We start from the raw sequence: 23,479 nt of genomic DNA on the forward strand, positions 1-23,479 counted from the left end.
AAACTATCGAAAATAATTGCTGTTGTTGTTGTTAACGATGAAAGTCAACTGTGTGTCTACAAATCACTGAAAGCATTCACGAAAATTATTTCACAAAATTATTCAAGTATTTCATACTGATTCATTTCATTAAATGCTTTGTATTAATAGTAAATACGTATTAGTTATGCAATATTCTGCAAAAGAATGATGATAAAGTTTAGAATGATTCGTATCATATTTTGTACGTTTTTATTGTGGTCAGTTATGATAGCGATTTTAAGGCTATTTCAATTTTTTATTTTTGACAGAACTGAGTAGCAGTGATCGACATACCGAAGATTTGGAACTGTGCGACATAGGACAAATACATCTCTGGAAGGAACAGATACGGCAATGTTTAGAGAAAGAACTTCTTACCTTTAAGAACTCGGAGTTACACTTGCAGAATTTTAGTCAAAGGTAAGATATTTTCCGAATGCATACTATACTAGTAAGTTAAATATTATTTTGAATGGTTTAACTTTTTTTAAGACATGGTGTTAGCAGGTAAAGCTTACATTCTAAGCTTTTTAGTATCGAAAATTGCGATTTTCAAAATTAATATGAAGGGTTAATGAAAATTAGTAATTTGTAATAATTAACTTGCGTGCGACGGAACTTGTCACGTCAAAAATAAGAGATAGTCGTGAGTTTGTGGGCAATTTCGCATCTACTAATCTGAATATCCGCATAAAATAATCGAGTAAGCAAACTTCAAACGACTGTATACTTCTTTAGAATCCTATTCAGAAACGACCTATTTTAGTGAGTATTTTTAGGTACAAATATTCTTGGAAGAGAGTAGTTTGTACGGATATCTAGAAATCCTACACGTATCGCCAACTGAATTAGAAACTTTTATTTAATATTGTGTGGGACCCCCCCCCACACACTTTTGACCGAATTACAGCACATATGTGTTTCGGCTTAGATTCCAGAAGTATTGGATTGCATCTACGCCTATAATATACAAGGCGGTCACCAGACAGTCCTTTAACTGGCTTATTTAGGTTTGACGGAAGAGGACATTTCTCCCAGATCTGTTTTTTCAAACATGTCCCATACATTCTCGATGGGTTTCAGAACTGAGTTTTGTGGAAATTTTGAGGAAAGTTAGAGGAAGTGTTGAACAGTTCTACACGATGGACAGTAGCGTTGTCGTCCATGAAACAACTGTCACCTGCTGAATAAAATCAACATTGCAGGATGGACCTGATTGGAAACAATGTTCAGATATTCCTTGGAGGACACTCGAAATTCCAGCGATATAAAGGGACCCTGTTCCGTACCAACAGAACATGCCCCACACCACAACAACATCACCTCTAAAACCTAAATGTTTACAAGACAAGCTAGGTGTGTTCCTTATTTGGGTTCCAGCCAAACTCTCTGTCTACCGTCAGTACCGTGACTCGTCAAACCACATGACTTTTTTTCCCCCATCTTCTAGTGCTGTAGACGAACTTTCCGGTTTTTCGCAGGAATTAGTAGTTTCCATATAGGCATGCGACTGCCCATATTTCAATTCCCTACGCATAGTTCGGTGAGATAGGAATCTGGAATAGCCTTGATTAAAGTCTTCGGTCAATTGCTGCACACAAGAAGTTCTGTTTGTGTGTACAAACCTTCTCAGACGACGATCTGGTTCCTGACAGACTGTTTTAGATCACAGTTACGTTTCCTAGACAAGCAATGTGGGTTATTTTTCCATTCATGAGACCAGGATATCTCACCTTTTGAGAAATCAGTTGCCTTGTTGTTTTGAAAATTGTGGCTCCAACCAGACAGGCATCCACAATAAGCTCTTTATCGAACTCCGAAAGATTCTTTGTTTTTTCCATTGTTATCAACATTATTGACGATTACTGACAGCGTTTTAAAATAGTTTGCCAAGATACGTGTTGCGCACGTGACCAAGTATTTTGCATATCCTGTGCGTAAGTGACGTTTACGTGTGTATTACGATACGTTTTTAAAGAATTTTAATAGATTTTTCAATAATTATCTGCTGTCTGCTGATTATGAAAATGTTACAAAATATAATAAAATGACAAAAATTAGAATTTTGTGAAAAATATCTTTTCAGAATCCCCGAACGTATTTTGTCTAACAATATATAGTATATTACTGTGATAATCTATACATACTCTTCTTTGTCTGTTTTGACCTTGATACAAAAAAAATCTCCAAGTTTCCGACTAGCTAAAAAACCCTTCTGTCTTAGCAGAAATTGAAAAAGAAAGCTATCATGGATATTCCCAGCGGCTTAGACAGGATTTGAACTTTGATTTTTGCAATAAGGGCATATATCGGTCTTCTGACTTAACGAATACAGTATGCTAATTTAATAATAAAAAAGAAAAAAGTAAGGATATTAAATAAATATTTGCGTTATTATATTTAGTAAAATCATGGTTTATTACCGTATATATCTCAGAACTCTATCATTCATTGTAATCAGATTTCTTGTATTTTCGTAACCAGGATAGAAATGGAAATATATTATTATTATTACACGTTACCTTCATGAAAATATCGTGGCAGGACTCTTCACTTTACTCTATATATCTCCCCTCTCTCGTCCATCGTCACGCATGCATTTTCAGAAGGGAAAATCCCAGTAACCTGAATTTAAAAAACTTAAGATAGAAATCGCCGTGATTAAAATCAAATCGCAGTTGAAATCACGATGAATATATGATGAATTCATATGTTGCTTTTGGAAACTTCACTTTTCATTTAAAATTAAAATAAAAAAGATCGTGAGAGGATAAGGAGATGGACAGTATTATTACTGTTATGAATTTATCTATGCTCGGGGGCTGTTTGTAATAATGGAAAACATTTTTAGTTTCTCTTATAACACTCTCCTACAGCAACTTGAGAGCAATGTCTTAAAAACTATCCTCGCAGGAAACAGCTTGTAAAATATTATCGAATGTCTTTGAATTACTAGGTAAGATGTAAAACAGAACGAAATGAGATTCTTAAAGAAATATCTCTTTAAAAAAAGCAGATGTTTCCTGCGTAAAATGCTCAAAACAGTCATCATAAAACATAAAAAATTAAGCCCTAGTTTAATTAAAGAAACTCGCGTGTATTACAAAGTTAGTGGGAAAGTTCTATTCAATCAACAAGAGGAAACTAAGTCAGATAATGTGTTGAATTTTTTCTTGACAATTATTCATAAGACTATTACACTTTTTTTATAATCTTTGTCAAGTAGCTTTATTTGTTATTTATTATACGATTCCTTTTGTCAGCAACCTTTCCAAAAAATTAGCTAACCTTTTAAAACCACATAAGATCAGAGTGGCATTCAAACCAATCAACACTATTCGGAAATTTTTAAGATCACCGAAAGATCCTCACCCATTCTACAAGTACTTTGGAGTATATAATATACTTTGCTCATGTGGTATTAGTTACGTAGGTCAGACCTCTAGAAGCTTTGAAACGAGAAAGAAAGAACACATAGGATATGTCAGAAATAACAGACAAGACATTTCAGGCCTTTCATGCCACTTTGCCTCTACTAACCATCATATTGAGTGGCATAAGAGCCTTATGCCATACATAGAAGATAACTACCATTGAAGAACCTTTAAAGAACCAGCTACAGTCGCCCGTAAAACTGAAAACCTAAACAAGAATCAAGGTCTAATTTTACCAGAAATTTGTAAAACTTTTATCAGATCATTAAACATCAAAGAAATGAACTTTCATAACAATTACGTCATGAGCCATAACGAATAAATCACGTTAACGAGACACGCACATTGTCACGCACAATACCAATTTTTTGTATGAATTAGAATTATCAGTTATGACCTAGTCTGTAACCTTCATTTTAGCTTACTAGTTTGTATTCCCTGAGGATGCCAATAGAAAAAGATTGGCGAAACATGTAGGAGGATAAAATAAAGCTACTTGACAAAGATTATAAAAAAGTGTAATAGTCTTATAAGTCAGATAATAATTGATGCATTTGTGGAATGCATCAATTCCACGGATTGATGAATTAGGTAGTCCCAAAAGGATTTTTCTTCAAAGTGTTCTTCGATAGTAGTCATCGCTCTGACCATCATGACTTCAGGTGAAGCCAGGATAGCCAGAGCGATGACTTCCAATCAAAAAGCGGAAGATCTAGGAAGAAGCCTGGACGATGCAATGAGTGGAGTGTAAAATCTTTTGTTTGAGGAACTCTTAAGCATAGTCTAAAAGACAACTGGACCTTCAAAGGGAAACCTGATCCTAGAGGCTGACCGTGGACTTTTTTTTGGGGTCAGCCTCATGGAACGGGTCTCCTTTGACAGCGTTCTGTTCCCAGGATGACCACCGTTTCTTCTCTTAACAAATTATCAACGGAAAGTTTAAACGAAATCTAGGAAAGTTTTAGGTCTTCGTGAAAGGAAATCTTTTACGATTACATTTGCAATGTATAATGTTGGATAATTTATTGGACTGAATTCAGGAGTTATTTAAATTGTTGTATGTGTAAACATGCTTTTCTGTGTATGTGATAAATCTTAACTTATGCTTAATTTTTTTTGTTCAAACTCACATTATTTTACGTAAACTGTCGAAACTAACTGCAGTTGCTTACGTCTGCAATTAAATATTGTCAATTACCTGTACTATTGTTTTATAGCCAGTTATTTTGTTTCTTTCTCTCTGTTTTCTTTTTTTACAAGACTAATTTTCGCTAGAAACAGACTTCAAACTATATCTTGAAGAGCTTAAGGTAACGTTTGACCCTGCGAACATATTGCATGGGATTTAATGCAACTTGATATTCAGAGTTTCTTGTAAAATTTATCAAGTCATTTCAGGTTTATCGAGTCCATTTGGGTTTGGTTTCGACTAGGATAGTTTAAAGAAAGATCACACAAGCAGTTATACCTCTTGTCATGTGTCATCTAGTTAGGTCACTATTAGTGACCTAGTGAACATGCTTTTTAATTTTAATTTTTATTTTCTTTCGTCGCTTGCTTTTTTTTTTAGATTGTCATTTCATATTAGTAAATTCTTTGTATGATATTTATCCACCTCTTTAATTGTCTTTGTCTTCTTCCCAAGTTCTCAAACCACGTAACATGGTTGTATTTTTCAGTGATTCATCTACTCTCATAATACACTCAAAACATATTAATTTCTTTTTATTAACAAATGCCTACAAGAGCATGATGCCTACAGATTTTTAATACCACCACCACCACCACCACCACTATCATATTTAAATAAATCAAATCGTTTTGTGTTTTTCTTCTAAACTGTTCCGCTTTAATATCTGTGCATTACCACTAGAAAGAACATTGCTTTAACAATTCTAATTGATCTTACATCATTTTTCATAATATCTATGAAAATTAATTTTTATCAAATTTGACAGATTTTTCTTCACAGCTACTTTTGCTGTTAATTTCACCCTCATACTATCCATAATTTCTTATTCTGGAGATCAACAAATCATAAATTTTGAACCACCCTTATTTTATCGCTGCCAGTTATCAATCTATCCAAAATGCCAGAAGCCATCGATTTTGTCTTATTAATATTTAAATACGAATAAATAATAATAATAATAATAATAATAATAATAATAATAATAATAATAATAATAATAATAATAATAATAATAATAATAAATATATTGGGTGATTATAATTAAAGTTCACATTTGGGTAACTACCAAGCGATTTAATATTTAACGTGATGATGTGTGCGGCAATGGAATTTTATTTTGCGCAAAAACCAACGTTAGTTCTAAAAGTTGCCACTAGGACAATACATGGTTCTACAATACCCTAGTGGATAATTCAAAAATTCACAAAACGTAGGGTTGTGTAACGTAGGTGTTGTGTAAACACTCGTTACACAACAACACCGTCCATATGCTGTCCTCCGTTGTTGACAACGTGCTGAAATCTCAAAATCTCATGCTCTACCACAGAACGTAGAGTTTCACTCAAAATGTTGTGGATATGGCATGAATGCTAGTCTTGAGGTTCACTAAGTTGGTTATTTATTCACGATAAACAACGGCTTTGAGATGACCACACAACCAAAAGTCGCAGGGGGTTCATATCCGGCCAGCGCGCTAGCCACGTTGTCTCGGCAAAATGTGTTTGAAACAACCACTTGACAAGGGTGGCGATGCCAGGAGGGGGGGAACCTTCTTCTTCTTAAGTATTCTGCAATTGAGCAGATTCTTTTAGTAGCAAAAACTTTCCTTCCACTTTCTTCTGTTCTGAGCCTTCTCTTTCAAGACAGAGCCTCCGTAGCCCAATCAGTATAGACGAAGCCCTTTGGTCGGGAAGACCTGGGTTCGATTCCCGGCCTGAAGAACCTTTATCTAGTCTCTTTCGCCGAAAGGTGAGTTAGCCGGTCTCATACGGAGGTAGGTTTTTTTAACCCGGAAACTCGGGTTTTTTGGCCCCCAGAACAGTCAAACCGGCCCCGTGAACACACACACGGATTACAGTCAGGAATACCTAAGGCATACGGAATACCTAAGACCCAGCCATAAGTCTGATTCGTCAGCTATGCCGGTCCCGAGGCCGGATAAAATTAGAGGGGATTTAGATGGTGCCGTACTTCTCTGTAAAAATTGCCTCAAGGCAGTTAATCTTTCAAGGCTGTGTATCTGTCTCCATTCAGCATTGTTTTCCTCACTCTTCCTCTAGGTCTTTTTCCTTCAATGGTATCTCTGATTACTCCATTTCCTCGCAGGATATGTCCAATCCAATTTCCCTTTCTTCTTTTTTATCCTCCTTAACAGACTTCTTTCTTCTTCTACTCTTTTCAAGACCTCTTCATTAGTTATTTTATCTGTCCATTTAATTTTTTTCCATCCTTCTTCAAATCCACATCTCAAAGCTTTCCAAATTTTTAATTTCTTTTTTCCTCAATGTCCAGGTTTCAGCTCCATATAAGACAACACTCCATACATAACATTTTATTAGTGTTTTCTTTAAATTCCTATTCATTTTACTTCTGAATAAATTCCATTTTCTATTAAAGGCATCTCTTCCCATCGCTGCTAATTACACTTCCTAGATATTTAAATGTCCTTACTTGATTCAATTTTTCTCCATTTATTCTTACATCCATAGTTGACTCTTTGCTTGTTATTTTCATTACATTTGTTTTGCTTATGTTAAATGTTAATTTTCATTCCATTGTTGATACAGGATTCCAGTAATCTGTTCAGCAGATGTCTTAATCATTTCCTCAGTGTTTGATAATAATGCCTTGTCATCTGCGTATCGTATTGCAAATATCTGTCTACTTCCTCTCTTTATTCCTTCTGCATTCTCCGATGCTTCTTGCTCGGTCCTGCTGGTCCCGTTACCTTCACTGTTAATGGCCAGCGACATGCATCTCTCTTAACCAATCGAGTGATTCCAACGCTTCAACAGCTTCAGTGCCTGGATTCAAGTCTTCATGCAGGATGGTGCCCCTTCAATTCTAATGACGTTGTTGAAGCGTTGGAATCACTCGATTGGCTAAGAGAGATGCATATCGCTGGCCATTAACAGTGTAGGTAACAAGACCAGCAGGACAGAGCTCTTTGATGAAGTGAAATAACGAAAACTACACCCGACAGCGACCTTTAGGGGAATGAAGCGGAACCAGATGGAAGTGGGCATCGTCAAAAAAATGTTCCATGGCAAGTCGTTATCCAGTTCAGCCCAAGCAAGAAACTTCAGGGCAAATGTTTCTTGTGCTCCCCGGTCAAGATTATGCAATTGCTGAATGTGGGAAATTTGAGGAACATGTCTCTTCAAATTTCGGGATCATTTTGCATAAACCATTTGCAGTCGTAAATGGTTTATGCAAAATGATGTTTTTAATCTTCTTAATGTTTTGAACTTTCGCAGTGATTTCAAGGCACAGCTGTTATTTTGGAGAAAAACTTCACAAAAAGTGCGCGATCCTTCGGTAATGGTGACATTGGGTTTTAACACGTTGCCTTCTCACAGGAAGTGAACTGACGCATTCCGTAGCTATCTGCTTTTATAGCAGTTTCTTTCGAAGCATGTGGCATTGAGATTGAGGGTATTTACATAAATGGTCGAAATGGTCGCAGCGTTTCACTGCCTACCAGGAGTATCATACGTAATTTACGTGTATTGCAGCGCCACGTATCGCCCTGATGTCAACTTTTAGAACTGACGTTGGTTTTTGCTCAAAATAAAATTCCATTGCGGCACACATCATCACGTTAAATATTATATATATATATATATATATATTATTTTTAATTGCAAGTCTCGCAAAACCTCCTTCTGATAATATATCCCCTAGTGAGAGACTTGCAATTAAAAATCTACGGAATAACAAGGACATTGTCATCTTAAAGGCTGATAAGGGGAATGCAACTGTAGTTCTAGATAAAATAGACTACCGAGAAAAAATCTTAGCACTGTTAAATTCAGATAATTATTTGGAAATTGAGAGAGACCCAACAAGAGAAATACACAATAGAACAAATAATCTCCTACAAAAGACCACAGAAATTCCACGGAATACACGGCTCTCCATCCGCTCTTTACACCCACTCATTCCAAGGTTATATGGCCTCCCGAAGGTACACAAAGAAAACTATCCACTGAGACCTATAGTAGACAGCATTGACTCACCCACATGCAGGTTATCCAAATATTTGGCGTCATCATTAAAAGCTTATGCGGGAAAATCTTCTTCTTATATTAAAAACTCAACAGATTTTGTCTCTAAAATAAAGGACCTAAAACTAAAATCTTCTGATATCATGGTGAGCTTTGACGTGGTAGCACTCTTTACGAACGTTCCGACACAGGACGTTCTCCATATTTTAAAAAACAAGATTTCAAATAAAATGTTCTCTCTGTTATCTCACTGTGTAAACTCTGGCTATTTTGAATTCGAAGGAAAACTATACAAACAGGTCAAAGGATTAGCTATGGGAAGCCCTCTCTCTCCTGTGTTAGCCAACATTTTTTTCGAGGACTTTGAAGAAAAGGCGATCTCCTCTTTTACTTTAAAACCAAAAATTTGGCTTCGATATGTGGACGATATATTCCTCATATGGGAGCATGGTACTGAGAATCTTCACAAGTTTCTCGACCACTTAAACAACCGCCATCAAGATATAAAATTGACTATGGAGATTGAAGAAAATAGTTCCATCTGCTTCCTAGATGTTAAACTCACCAAGACGCCTGAATCAATTAAAGTCTCTATTTTTAGAAAGCCAACACACACAGACAGATATTTGCATGCGTCCTCCCATCACCATCCAGCGCAAAAGTTGGGTATTATATCAACTCTAGCGAATCGTGCAAGATCTGTACTGTCAGATGAAGAAGAACTGAAAAAGGAACTACAACATCTTAAATGGACCTTTAAAAACAATGGCTACTCTCTAAAAATTATTAACAACCAATTATCCCGACGTCAACGTAACAACGTAGAGACACAGGACGACTCCAAAGGTCATATCGTCTTGCCATATATCAGCACACTATCCAAAAAGCTGAGCAGAATTCTAAAGAAGTTTAACATAAAAACGTGCTTCTCGACTCTGCCAAAAATAATATCACGCTTCAAGAACTATAAACAACCTCACAACCTTCTACAATTCCCAGGTGTATACAAGGTCACTTGTGAATGCGGAAAGCCTTACTATGGGCAGACAGAGAAATCTATCTTACTACGTCTCGAAGAGCATCAGAGAGACATTGCTTATAAGAGAACCAGAGCAACTGCTCTGTCGGGCCATGTCCTGCTTTCAATAAACACGAACAACGAAGGCCACCAACATGAAATAAATTGGACATTGACTTCAAACCTACACGTCTGCCATGATGAAATAGAGCGCCGCATTGTCGAGTCAAGGGAAATCACCTTAGACCCTTTGCATTTGAATAATAATCTTAGCTATAATTTGGCTGACTCTTTCAACTCTATTATTAGATACTGGAGATCGCGTGATTCCACACACGCACAGGTGCACAACAATAGAACATTAACTCGGACTGTAGTTCAAGCTCATAACTGTAATTTACAGTCGAATATTATGACTTTGTAATTGTATAGCTTTGGAGTGTGTCAATGTTAATTTAAGTGTCTTTTATTATCTTTTCTATGTTCTTATCGCCTGAAGAAGTCATTTTTGACGAAACATGTTGCGTTTTTTTCAAATAAATGTCATTGTGTTATAATTCTCGGGTTTAAGTCAGTTAATTTAAAAAATGAACATATCCCAACCCCGAGTTAATAGTACGTTTCATATATATATATATATATATATATATATATATATACAGGGTGTCCCAAAATTCGCGCAAGAAGTAATTTTGATAGAAAACACAGGTTTTTAATTAAAAATTGTAATTTCTTATTGATTCATAAAGTATACAGTATAGGATTATGCATGGAATAGCATATCGGGTAAATGGCCTCCACGGCTTTGCTGGCACATACGCACTCTGTCGAAATTTTCCACGACCGTTTTGCATAAATGTGGCTGAATTTCGTTGATACAGCGCTCAATTTCGTCCTTCAAGGCGTGGATGGTCGTGGGCTAGTTGGCATAAACCTTAGACTTCAAAAAAGTCCAACGGCGTTAAGCCACATGATCTGGGCGGTCAATTCTGATCACCAAAACGGGAAATTACACGACGGGGAAATGACTCATGCAGTAATTGAATTGTTTCTCGGGCTGTATGGCATGTGGCACCGTCTTGTTGAAACCACATGTCGCCCACATCCATTCTTGCAATTTAGGCACAAAAACTGGATTATCATGTCGCGATAGCGAGCACCTTTAACTGTTATTGCCTTACCAGCCGCATTTTCGAAGCAGAATGGACCGATGATGCCTCCAGCTCAAAATGTGCACCAAACAGTGATACGTTGTGGATGCATTTGTTTCTCAACAATCACTCGTGGATTTTCTGAACCCCAAATGCGACAATTTTGTCGATTAACGAAGCCATCAAGATGAAAATGAGCCTCATCGCTGAAGATGATTTTGTTCGAAAAATAAGCATCCACTTGTTGTTGTTCCATAATCCATTCAACGAACTCTCTTCGCTGTGTGTGGTCATTTTTAATAAACCTGAAATGTCAGCTATCACGCTGTCTTTTTTTTCTCGTTGGCAACACTTTACGGACAAATGGCGCTAAATTTAGATCTTGCGTGAATTTTGGGACACCCTGTATATATATATATATATATATATATATATATATATATATATATATATATATATATATATATATTTTTTTTTTTTTTTTTTTTTTTTTTTAAGAAAAGCAATGTAAAATCAAAAATACTGCCCGACTTGAAGGAATTTAATGAAATCTGTTATTCAGAATTGCAATTAAATCTTTTTAAATCATTGCAGTTGGATATTTTAATATAAAATTATTATATAAAACTAAATTATTAACTTAAAATTAATTCTAAACTATTTTTTATGTCGGCAGTTGTAAATCCTATAATCATCAATCATCAATCCCTTTCTACACTCCACGGGTAGATTGCTATTTTTCTTATCCACTTGTTACTCTTTCTTTTTCCATGTTTTTCTGTGTTGTTTTCAGTCTCTCCAACTGCCGTTTAGTTAGAACTCCAAGGTTCACTTCAATATCAATTGGTTTCTCGTAAATCTTTCTTTTAAAAGTTATTTCTATATTCGTTAAAGCATCCTCTTGCTATCCGAGCTGTCAATGAAATTGTATTATATGATTTATGATCACTTGTAATGATTTATCTCAGATATTTTATATGAACGCAGCACTGTTTCAATTTGTGTTTGATTTAATTCTATTTGTTTTCTTCCCAAAGTATTTCCACTATATATTCTTTTTGATTTATTCATTTTCAATATACATTATTTTTGATTTATTCATATTTATTAATAGCCTATCTCTATTTACTTCATTAATTCATTAATCATGTATTCTAATTCTTTCAGTGATGCTTCTGTTAGTTTAATATTATTGGAGTATCGTAAATTATTTAGTTACTCTCCATCCATATTTAATCCTCTTTTCTTCCAGCTCGGTTTTCTTATAGTACAGGGGTGTTCAACCCGTCGATCGCGATGGATCGGTCGATCGCGGAGCGACTTTTGGTCGATCTCTTGTGTATTCCTCCTTACTTACAAATTTAATTAAAACCGAAAACATAATATTTTATTTATCATTATTTTGTATTATTTTGAATTCGCTTTAAGTGTATTGCTATTGTTTATTTATTTTTCCTTTATTTATTTTTGTTGTATTAAAATTGTCAAATCAGTAATTTTCTTATAAGTCCGGGTAAATGAATTAATTTGATTCATTTACCCGGCGAGCTGAGTGAATACGATTATAAGCAAAGTGTAAAAACTCGGTTGTAGCTTAAATATTAAATATTCCAAAGCACATTACATCGATTTTTTACTTAGGTTAAGTCCCATGTGAATATTCTAAAACAAATAAACTTTGTTTGTCTCGGTATAGTTTGTATTAGATGTTTTTGGAAATAACTCTTTTGAAGCTAACTGTATATACTGCTTTAATAAGAATATGTTAGAGTGTTAAAAACAAAGGCAATGTTTTTGTTGCCGAATGTACATGGCGGCATTAGAAAGATTGTTATTGAAACTTGTATGTATGAGAAAGGCTTGCAGGCTCTAAGTGTAAACATCTCCGAAGTCAGTCAGAAAGAGTTCAAACAACTTTCCGATGGCCGGCAACTTACAATCAAAAGAAAGCTGAAGAGAACAAAAGGCGTGCCAAACTTGAAACTTAAGATGAAAGACTCATATGATTCTTTGGGGGTTGTCAAACTTCATGCGAGGTCTCAGAAGAGGCCTAATAAAAAGGGACTGAAGCAAGTAGAAGAGGTCCCGGTTCCAGAATTGCTGTCAGAGAGGAGGCCGCGCGGTCCAGAGTCGCCGTCAGAGAGACTGCCCGGATCCACGTTGCTTGAGAGAGTAGTTTCCCGCTTCCAGAAAGGAGCTTCTCGGTTCGAGACGTCTCTAGAGAGAGACTACTTCTAGGCCGCAGACAAGGTTTCAAATTGCCGAAAGGATGAGTTCCAATTGCCGGAGAAAAGTTTCCAGGCCAGGTTAATGTCAGACATTCACCAGTGTGTTGCGTTTTCATTACAATTTGATGAATCAAACGACTGCACTGATATTGCTCAGTTAACGGTATTTATTCGCATGGTATTTCAAGATTATTCAAGTAAAGAAGAACTTTTGAAAATTATACCATTATTGGGAAGGACTAGGGGAGAAGACATTTTTTCGGCATTTGATGAATTTGTGAAACAACACAAACTTCCGCTTTTTAAACTTGTGTCTATTACTACTGATGGTGCTCCTGCAATGATAGGTAATAAATCAGGCTTCATTTCATTATGTAAAAATGATGACAAATATCCAGATTTTTTAACGTACCACTGTATTATTCACCAACACTTTTTACTACTGTGTAGTAAAAGAAAGAGTAAACACAAAAGATGTTTTGGATATTACATTTAAAATTGAAAATTCTGTTCGAGGAAAAGCCCTGCAACGGCAGTTATTTAAATTACAGGCAGATGATGATAGGGAACTTCTGTTGTACAATAATGTTCCCTGGCTCAGCAGAAGTCAATTTATAGAAAGTTTTCTTGTATTAATTAACGATATAAATCTTTCTTGATGAAAAAGGAGATATTTATCCACAATTGAGTGATAAACGATGGTTATTACACTTATCATTTTTAGTAGATTTCTGTACGAAATTAAGCAATTTAAATTTAGAATTACAAGGTAGATATCAAAATTTAATTGACATGTTAAGTTCAATAAAAACTTTCCAACAATACTTACTTTTATTAAAGAAAAATATAAATGATCGCGAATTTAGACATCTCCCATATTTATTAAAAATTTTTGAACAAAATCAAGAAATGCTTTGCTATGATTTAAAAGAATTTATTCGTGAAATAGAATTAGTTGAGGAAGAAATAAATTCAAGATTTAAAGATTTTAATAAAACTGAAATGATTGTATCTTTTATCAATAATCCATTTCAAGAAAACTTGAACGTACGTCACAGAAATTTCAAATAAAATTAGTGGGCTGTTTGATATAAACCAAGCTGAAATAGAACTTGAGATAATAAACATTCAGAATAGTTTACATTTAAAATCAATAAACAATGAAGTCATTTGGAAGTATGCACACGAAAAATTCCCAATATTAACTGATATTGCGCGAAAAATTCTGTCGTGTTTCGGATCGACATACTTGTCAGAATCCGCTTTTTCAAATATGACCTTCATAAAAAATCAATTAAGAAACCAAATTACAAATGATCATTTGGATGATTGTCTGCGAGTGGCCACTTCTTCATATCAACTGACTATGAAAATATTGCGAGGTCCAAACAATGCCAAATTACACATTAACTTTTAATATGTTTTAACACATTAACAACCAGCATTTCCTGTAACTTGTAAGTTTGTAATCAATCTGTTGTTTTTTCTAACTTTGGGTTTCCAAAATTGAGAAATAGATATTTTATTCCAATATATATATATATATTTTTTTTTTGTTGTATTAAAATAATTAAAAGTGATATACATTTTTAAATACACAAATAAAGTTTTTAGTTGCGTATTTTGTTTTAGTTGTTTATTTTTAGTTGTTTATTTGTGCGTAATCAGATATCAGGTTGGGGAACGTGATCTATATAAGAGAGTAGATCGCCGAATAACTTTTTATAGAAAAGTAGCTCGCGTAGTAAAAAAGGTCGAACACCACATAGTATATTCAAAATTGTCGTTAACGTTTGGTTGTTATCTTCAACATTTCTTTCTTTGTTGTCCTGTATTTCTTCCTCTTTATTTGTACGTAATTCTTGATAAAACTTAGACATTATCTGTAACGTGTTTGTTCTGTTTGTCATCGATATTCCATTTTCATCATTTTACAACTGTCATATAAATATTTCCTGTATTATTAAGAATCTTTAATCTTGTACTGTTTTTATTTTCTATTGTTGTATTAATCAATTCTATATTAAAATTTCTTTCTTATCTTTTCTGTCAATATTCTACAAATTTCGTTATAGTTTTCGTTATTTATATACTATGTGCATCTTGTTTTATATTTGATATTTTTTCTATTTAGTCTTTTGTTTCCTTTAATTATTTGCTGGTTATCGTTCTTTTCGAATGTCTAGAAATTTTCGGCGTTGTTTATTAAATTTGGTTTAGATTCATTCCTTTTAGGTTTTAACATTCCTTATTGGATTCATTTTAATGTCATCATCATATCATCCTTTCAAGATTTAGGGATTTAGTGGCCTGTTCTGCTTCATCCATCTTTTCCTCGGCCATTCTTGACTTCCATGCTTCATCTGAGTGGAATTGGAGTATCCTTTTTGGGTATAGTCTTGAACCGTTTATTCTTTCAATGTGACTATTCCATTTATTTCTGCATTTGTATATTTTATCTAATAGCGAATCTATTTTTTGGTTCTTTACAATATCTGTGATTTTTTTTAGTACCACACTATAGCCTGTAGTTTTCATGGTCCATATTTCACTTAAGCAGAGAAGGTCTTGCCAGAACTTTATGAACTGTGATGATTATTGTATTCTTCTGGAACTTAGAAAATATTATCGGTCAGTGCCAACTTTTTTGTGTATGATGTAGAGCATCCAAGATATCTGAAGCAATTCATTTGTTCTAAACTTTTATTTTCAATAATGATTTTACTTCAGAATGGAAATAGTCTTTAAAAGTGAAGCCTTTCGTTATATCTGTTGATATTTTAATCCCTAATTTCTTAACAACATTGGAATTCTGTTTAAGGAAATATTGATCTTTGGAGTTCACTCTTTATTATGATTATTTTGTCATCTGCAGATTACGCAGAACTAGATTATTCCACAATCTAGTTTCAAGACTGGGTTTTTACTGTATTTGTCTTCCATTTCTATATCCCATTTTCATCGTTTCTGTTTTATATTTTCATTCATTTCGTATGGTGATTCAACGGCCGTGAGCCCCTTTTATGGGGAGGCATGGCACCACCTCAATCCTCCCTATTTTTATCCGGGCTCGGGACCGGCATAGCTGACAATTCAGAGCTATGGCTGAATTGTCAGCTATGGGGGAAAAACCCTGCCATCCACTCCCAAGACCAGCTAACTTGGCTATGGCTGAGGAAGATCCTTAAACTCTTCACTTCGTTGACAGGAATCGAACAGAGGATATTCCTTCCCCAGGCATATGGAATTCTGCGAAATGCATAGCCACTAGGCTCTCCGCGCGGACCTGTTTTTATCTATATAGATATTACATGAAAATGGCGAACAATGAGAATTCGTCACGTACTTGTCTGTTTATTGGTTTCCATTCTGTAACTTATTATTCATTGATGTTAGTTATACATCTTAGTTATTTCTGAGAGCAGCTGATTTGGAATATTTAACTTCATGAGTATGGTCTATAGTTCGTTATTTAGAACTTTCTGAAAGGCTTTCCACTAAAATGCTCTGTGTATTATGTGTTGAATTCACGAATTCTGATGTAGTTTTCATAGTTATCTTCTTTTTAACGTAAAGGAATAATAATAGCCTTATTCTAACATTCCAATACTTTCTTTCATGCCAGATAAATGGTAAATAATTTTAATAGTAGTTTGATTAACAGAATACCTGCGTATCCTGTTAATCAAACGTTCTACATTTTTTTAAAAAAATTTTCTCCGGGGTATTTTCTTGATTTACTTTGGGTGTAATGTTTGATGGCCTTCTAGTAATATTATTTATTCCACTGTATTATTATTATTAGCTTGTATCGTATCAGTGGTGGTTTCATTGCTATCTTGCAACAAGCTTGGAAGAAGTTAAACAGAGTTTAACCTTTTCTTTTCTTTTAACTCCTTATTCGAGTTTCTTAAATTTTTATACGAATTTTATCTCCTGTGTAAGATCTCTTTCCGATTTCGCCATGAAGTAATCCAATGTTTCTTTTTCTTTTTTCGTGTCGTACTTTTTGGCTATTGCTCTTTTGTGTTTATAATTAATTTCTTCTTCTTCTAGTAGTTTTATTGTTTGTAGGCTACTTTCCGGTGTTTGATTACTGCTTCAACATTTACATTCCAGAATTATATTCTCATTTTCTTCTTGGGACAAAAAAATAAAAAATAAATTTCCATTTACTTTTTCTTTGTCTTAAGCCATTCTGTTTCTGCACGTATTAATATGATTTTTAAATTATTTCATTTTGTTTCTATTATCATCACGTTCTTTTACTTGTTCTAGTTTTTCATTTATTCTTCGTAAACAGGAAACTTATACGCTTGTCATGAAAACTCTCAAAGATTCCTTGGGAAGATTTTTATTTGCTTTGATTCATTTTAACTATCATGAGGGTATTTTAGATTTCCCTTGTAATATAATAGATAATGATTTCATTCTGTGTTGTTTTGCTTCTCTGAATGATATAGTATCTGGTATCATCTAAGCTGCTTTCCGATCATATCCAATTCGTTATTTTAACCAAATAAATTTACTGCAATCTTTAATATTTTCTTAGCATTTTCTTAATTCGCTCGAAATTCTCCTTTTTGGTCTCTTGTGTTTCTGAGGTGTTTTCTATTTTAGTTTTTTATAAATTCGAAAAATTAAAGTTTTTGACTTTCATTTGTGAAATTTATTTTCTTCGAAATAATTTAATTTTATATTTTATAATTTTATATATGTAATTTAATTTTATAATAATACGGTTCTTCTTAAAAATAAAATTTAATTTATTTATTTTTTCATTTGCGGCTTCTTTTTAAGAAATGCGTTCATAATTTTTAAATTTCGTACTTCTACAAATTCCACTAGCATTTTCCCCGTCTCATTTCTAGTGATTAAATGTATTTGGATTTCTCCTAATTTTGCGTTAAAATCTGTCTTATAAAAACAACAGCAACAACTAATGTTTACTGTTTTCTAGAAGCCGATGTTTTCGGTCATAATCTAGTTTGTCTTCCTCATCAGTGTTGCTAATTGTGGGAAGATAAACTTGCATTATCCTTAAGGTATATCTCTTTTCAGTCGTATGGTGATTTGATAGGTTCTTTCGAATAAGAACTTTGCATCTTCTGACTTTAAAATTTTTTTTTATCGCTAATCAAAAATCTAACTCTTTGTTGAATTTGTTTTTTTTTCGCTAGCTATTAATATAAGTTCATTTTTTAGATATCGAATTTCATTTGTTTTGCTTATTTCAAGCATATCCGCTTTTATTAACCTCGAGCACTTTTTACAAGTTTACTCATGTTTCTTCTCGAATAAGAGTATTCTATGGAATCCATAGAATCCGTGATTCTATAGATTCAGTTGTTGTGGATTAAACACGGTTCTTCTTATTTAATGTCTTATCCATATTTAAATCATGGTCATCATTTATTGATTTAAATAAACATTTCAATCAATGTTTATTTTCATTGCAGAGCACTTACCTTTTCAGGTCTGCAATTGTTTCTTCATATTTCTGGTCTGATCTGGCCAAATTATGGTCTTATTTGTGATTATATTAATTTGTCTATTATGACATAGTCTAATTCATTGCATAGTTTTTTCTTTTTAGTCGTACGATAGAGTCATAGGAAATTGGAAAGAAAATAGAACAGAGGCTATCAGCCAATCGAATTACTATTAATTGCATAGGTATTGAAGTATCTTAGAAGTCAGAAAGTAACAAGATGAAGTTAAGGAGACAGCGAAGGAAAATTACAATTAATTAGATAAGCATGAGGTTTGTTCATATCTAGCTAAGGTACCTTAGGGTTTCTAGTTTCAATGCTCACCAGATGTGAGGCCTTGAGGAATTCTCACTACATATTCCAAAAATGATTATTGGTTAAATTATCATAATGAATAGTGTTCACATACAAGCGTGCTCATAAGAAACGTAACGTTTTTTAAACTGTCTGCAGTCATAATAAAAGAGGTACATTACTTGTTTCATTTGATTACCCTTGTCCTACTTGCCCAACAGTTTCAGTCTCTCTCTATATATTTAATTTCGTAAAGTCAACTTCGAAGTAATCCGCTTGTGCATTTATACTTTATACGCACTGGTTTAGACGGTGTTCCTATTTTAGGAAACAGGACTGGAACTCTTTTTCCGGAATACTCTTGAGCTTCTTTATCACATTATGCTGGATATCAGCAATGTCAGAAAATCTTCGTCCTTTTAGCGCAATCTTTAACTTTGGAAACAGCTAGAAATCACAGGCGGCTAAGCCGGTGAATAAGCGGGATGACCTAATTCGGTAATCGATTTTTTGGCTAGAAACTCTCTCATGATGAGTGCACTGTGGCTTGGCGCATTGTCGTGATTTCTTTCGAAATCTTTCGCATATACAATTCTTCAGTTAAAATTACCCTCACTGTTTCTCGATTCATTTGCAATTCATCAGCCATTAGTCGCACACTTAATCGTCTGTCATACCGTAGAAATTGAAAAGTGACATTCCCTGGACAAAGACGTGTGGTCTGTCACTGCGGCTTGTATAAGAGAATACACGCTGCAGTCATGTACAACACGATATTATGATAATTTGTATGCTATGATACAGAAATAATAATATATTTAAATGTTAAAATATAGCAACATACTACAAGGTAAAGCAGAAGTATAGGCAGTTAAGCAAGTGCCAAATGGATTTTGGATACTGTATCAACATTGTTTAGTCTTAGCTATCAAAATGATTTTTGGATAAGCTTAACATTTGAACGGTTCTTGTTGAAGCATGAAAACAGCCCACGTTGAAAAGGGATTGACAAATTGATAACAAGTAAGAAATGTTAAAAAGTAATGTATCGCGAAAAATCACTCATGATCATAAGTATTTCATGAACCGCATGCTATCTAAAACACAAACAAACTCGAGGTTTATTAAGAGGGAGATGTTAAATCCCGTTTTGTTTTATAACCGGGTACGAAACTCGGGTCGAAATCCATCGACCTCCATAGAGTTTCAATGCTGAAAAACTATCGGCGGAACTAATTTGTTAAACTTATTCTTGAAGTTATTCTATTACTTAATCGATTAATTAAATATATAAATAAATTAAAATGTTTGTAATATACAACTCTGATCATTCTAGCAAACTCTAAGACGGGCAATTTAAGACCGAATTTGTACAAAGAAATGTCCTCAAGAATCTTACACAGAATATTTTACGTACGGGAATAAATATTCAACGATATTATAAATATATCGAATAATAATAATAATAATAATAATAATAATAATAAATAGCATTACTTGGAAGAGTCCATCTTTTACGACGCTACCTGACGGAGTAGTCTTAGATTCTTGGGAAGAATCTGAATTGTTCTGTATCACCAGTCAAATCGTTGTTTAAATGATACCTTGTTGTGACTGTGTATCAATTATAATAATAAAAGTGTATACTGGGGTTATGTATCTAAACAGAGCAATGCACCGTCTTCGATCCGTCGTTTATGAATGTTATATTTCAGATAATTCGATAAGGTTAGATTATAACGAAAAGATTGCATTACTTTCATTGTTAATTTATGCGATTACTTTTATTTAAAGTTAGATTTTCTTTGATTTTGAAGGATGCTTGATAAATGGAATATCAATATCGACCGATATCTGTCTTTCCTATTGTAATGCTAGTATTAAAGCTGAAATTAAACAAAACCAGCTTCACACAATTCGTAATTTCACACATTTAATTTAAAAACTCACTCTAAGCTACCAGAGTTCTTAAAAGCATGCCTCTACTGTTGCAGTTGTTTTAACGAGTTTCCATAGCGAAGTCGGATGAACACGTTCCCTTGGGTGTAAAGTTACGGATTCGATACCTAAGAAACCAATTTCTCGGAAACTGGAGTTTTAGCTCTCATGAAAAACAGAACAAACCGCCAAACATGCCAACGATAAGCTTGGCTCAAATACATCCTTAATTTGTTTGGGCGTAATTATGAGTAACAAGTCATTTTCACTTCATTCATAGGAAACTGTAATACTTTTTCTACCTTTCATTGAACTTTGTCAGTTTTCAAAATGAAATAAATTGTTATTTATGTAAAAAGTATTAAAAAAAAGAAAAATATTAAAAATGGAAAACTGAAAATGGTATTTTTTTGCATGCAAATTGTGCTTGAATAACGATATGCATATATCGTTATTCAATATATGCAATATATTGAATATATTCAATATATGCAATATATTGAATATATTCAATAATACGCAATATATGCAAAACCGAGCCTGTGTAGCTCAGTGGATGTGGCGCTTGCATACCACGGCGCTTAGCCGCACGAAGGAAGACTTGGTTTCGATTCTAGTCGGCGATTAGAGGAAATTTTTCTAAGCCTTTTTTCGACCGGTTCCCGAGTTAGTCGATCTCTGGCACGGGCAAGAGGGTTTTTCCTCCCGGAAACTCGGGTTTTTCGTCCCGTAAACTCAAGAAAATCGACCGTAGAACCTACATTATTTCAGACATTAAATATATTGTGTTAGGGTTAGGGACCACGAGATGGCGGCACATTTGAGCCGTCTCTCTTCACTGTGTACCGCTTAATTAGTGATAGCCTTGGGCCATCTATCTCTGATTGGTACCAGTGGAGATTGAACTGCCCACTCAGTCTCCAAAAGTTAGATAGGGCTAAATGGCCTCGCCTACTCCCGTATACGGGAATAAAAAGGCGTTAGCTGATTTTTTTTTTTTTACTTCACATGGACAAAAATATTTCAGATTTAAGTCTACATCATCAGTATCGTTAGCGAACATTTCAAATATTAATACTGTGCAAACATACTACCAAGAAAGCATTAAAAACTTGGTTAGACTGTAATCTAGTGATAATTATTCAAAACTTTTTTTCCAGTCCTTGAAAGGGAATATAGTCGTTAAGAAAGTAAGAACGATTCTATGATCTATATGACATAAGTGAATGTTGCTGTTTCCACTATACAGATGTGCAAAAGTGAACCTGTGGATGTTAAATTTTTCATGGATTCTTGGTTTGACTGGAAAAAGATCGTACGCTATGCTTGAAAGACGAACTATGAAGATTGTAAGCCAGTGATGATAATAGTTTCGCATACGATTTAGATGGCTATATAATTCAGAAATTATTTCCCCGTTCTTCTTTAACCTTTCAATTTTCCACATTCCATTTTAATTTCAACTTTTCTCATGTATTGCATTTTAACACTACTAATTTCGTCTTCCTATCCCTTCCCTGGTCTTCTGCCATCTTTAGGTCTCCGTTATGTTAATAATTCAGGAGATCGTGCGTTGTTATATCTGGCAATGTGTCCAGCACATCTCCTATTTGAATTCATGATGTCATGCAATGTAAAATTGTAGAATCTAGAAAGTGTTATATATAATTTCTAAATTTCTAAATGATGTATTATGTAGAAAATGTGGAAATTATTTCAGATATGCTTTATGTTTCTGAAGGTAATTTAATTAATTATGTTTATGTTTATGTGGTTCATAAATTAATTTAGATTTTTTCAGATTTGTTTAGTTATTTTAGCTTTCGTTACTTTAATTAATTATACATTTTGAGTATTATTTGCATTTTTATTGATAAATACACAGAATGTAAGGTTTATTTATCTTAGTATTTAGAAAAATAGTTCTTTGGCATCCTTTGTGATAAAAGTATGACAAACAACCGTTTTAATGTTTCTCTGCTTTTTCATTCATTACACAAAGCCGTGTTAGGTCTCCTGTACACATATTTATATATAACATCGTTTTCATTGATATATATATATATATGGTTCCGAACCATGCAACTTAAGTCAATTCAATTTTTTATGCATTTTTTTCATTTATGTTTTACATGGAGCGGACCGGAAAAACCCAACAAGGAACTTTTTTTGTTTGAAGTCACTTCAGGCCTGCAATAAGCTGGGGGGGGGTGGTCTCAAGCAGGGCATGAAAATCACCTAAAGACAATCACAAACATCAATGCCCATGAACGATTCGAATCCCAGCCTGTTGATTGATTGATTGATTGAGAGAGAGAGAGAGAGACGTGTATGTTAATTACTATTACCGAACATTTATGACTAGGTACCGCTGAAGTTTCGGCTTTTTCTAATAGGTTATTTTAATTAAATAAAGCTTTTGATGCAATTTGCTGAAATTTAGGAAAAAGAGGTTATTTCTTGAATACTCATTTTGTTACTTTTCAGTATATCACTGTCGTCTCTTACCTGTGTAAATAGCAGTACTTCATTACAATGTAGCAGAATTTCCTGGAATGTCTTCAGAGAAAGCATTAGGTTCTTTTTCATCTTCCTAAAGAATGTTTCAGATACGTATTTAAGATTAAACCGAAAAGGTAAGATTAGAGTACAAATGAACTACCATAACCTTTTTTTATTTAGGGGACATGATCAGTTTTGGCGA

General features: G+C 34.0%; 1 protein-coding gene across 1 annotated transcript in view; it reads left to right on the forward strand.

The window, feature by feature from the left end:
• The first annotated feature begins 22,461 nt into the window (after positions 1–22,461).
• Positions 22,462–23,479, forward strand: part of LOC150108314 (uncharacterized) — a 220,779-nt gene continuing 219,761 nt past the window's right edge. Inside the window, exon 1 of the mRNA XM_090390443.1 lies at positions 22,462–22,516. Within this exon, the coding sequence (XP_090246569.1) occupies positions 22,462–22,516 (55 nt within the window). The remainder of the gene's footprint in view (positions 22,517–23,479) is intronic.

This window comes from Typopeltis vanoorti, chromosome 3, assembly GCF_054136105.1.
Source record: "Typopeltis vanoorti isolate ZY-2024b chromosome 3, IOZ_Tvanoo_1.0, whole genome shotgun sequence".
Classification (NCBI taxonomy): Eukaryota; Metazoa; Arthropoda; class Arachnida; order Uropygi; family Thelyphonidae; genus Typopeltis; species Typopeltis vanoorti.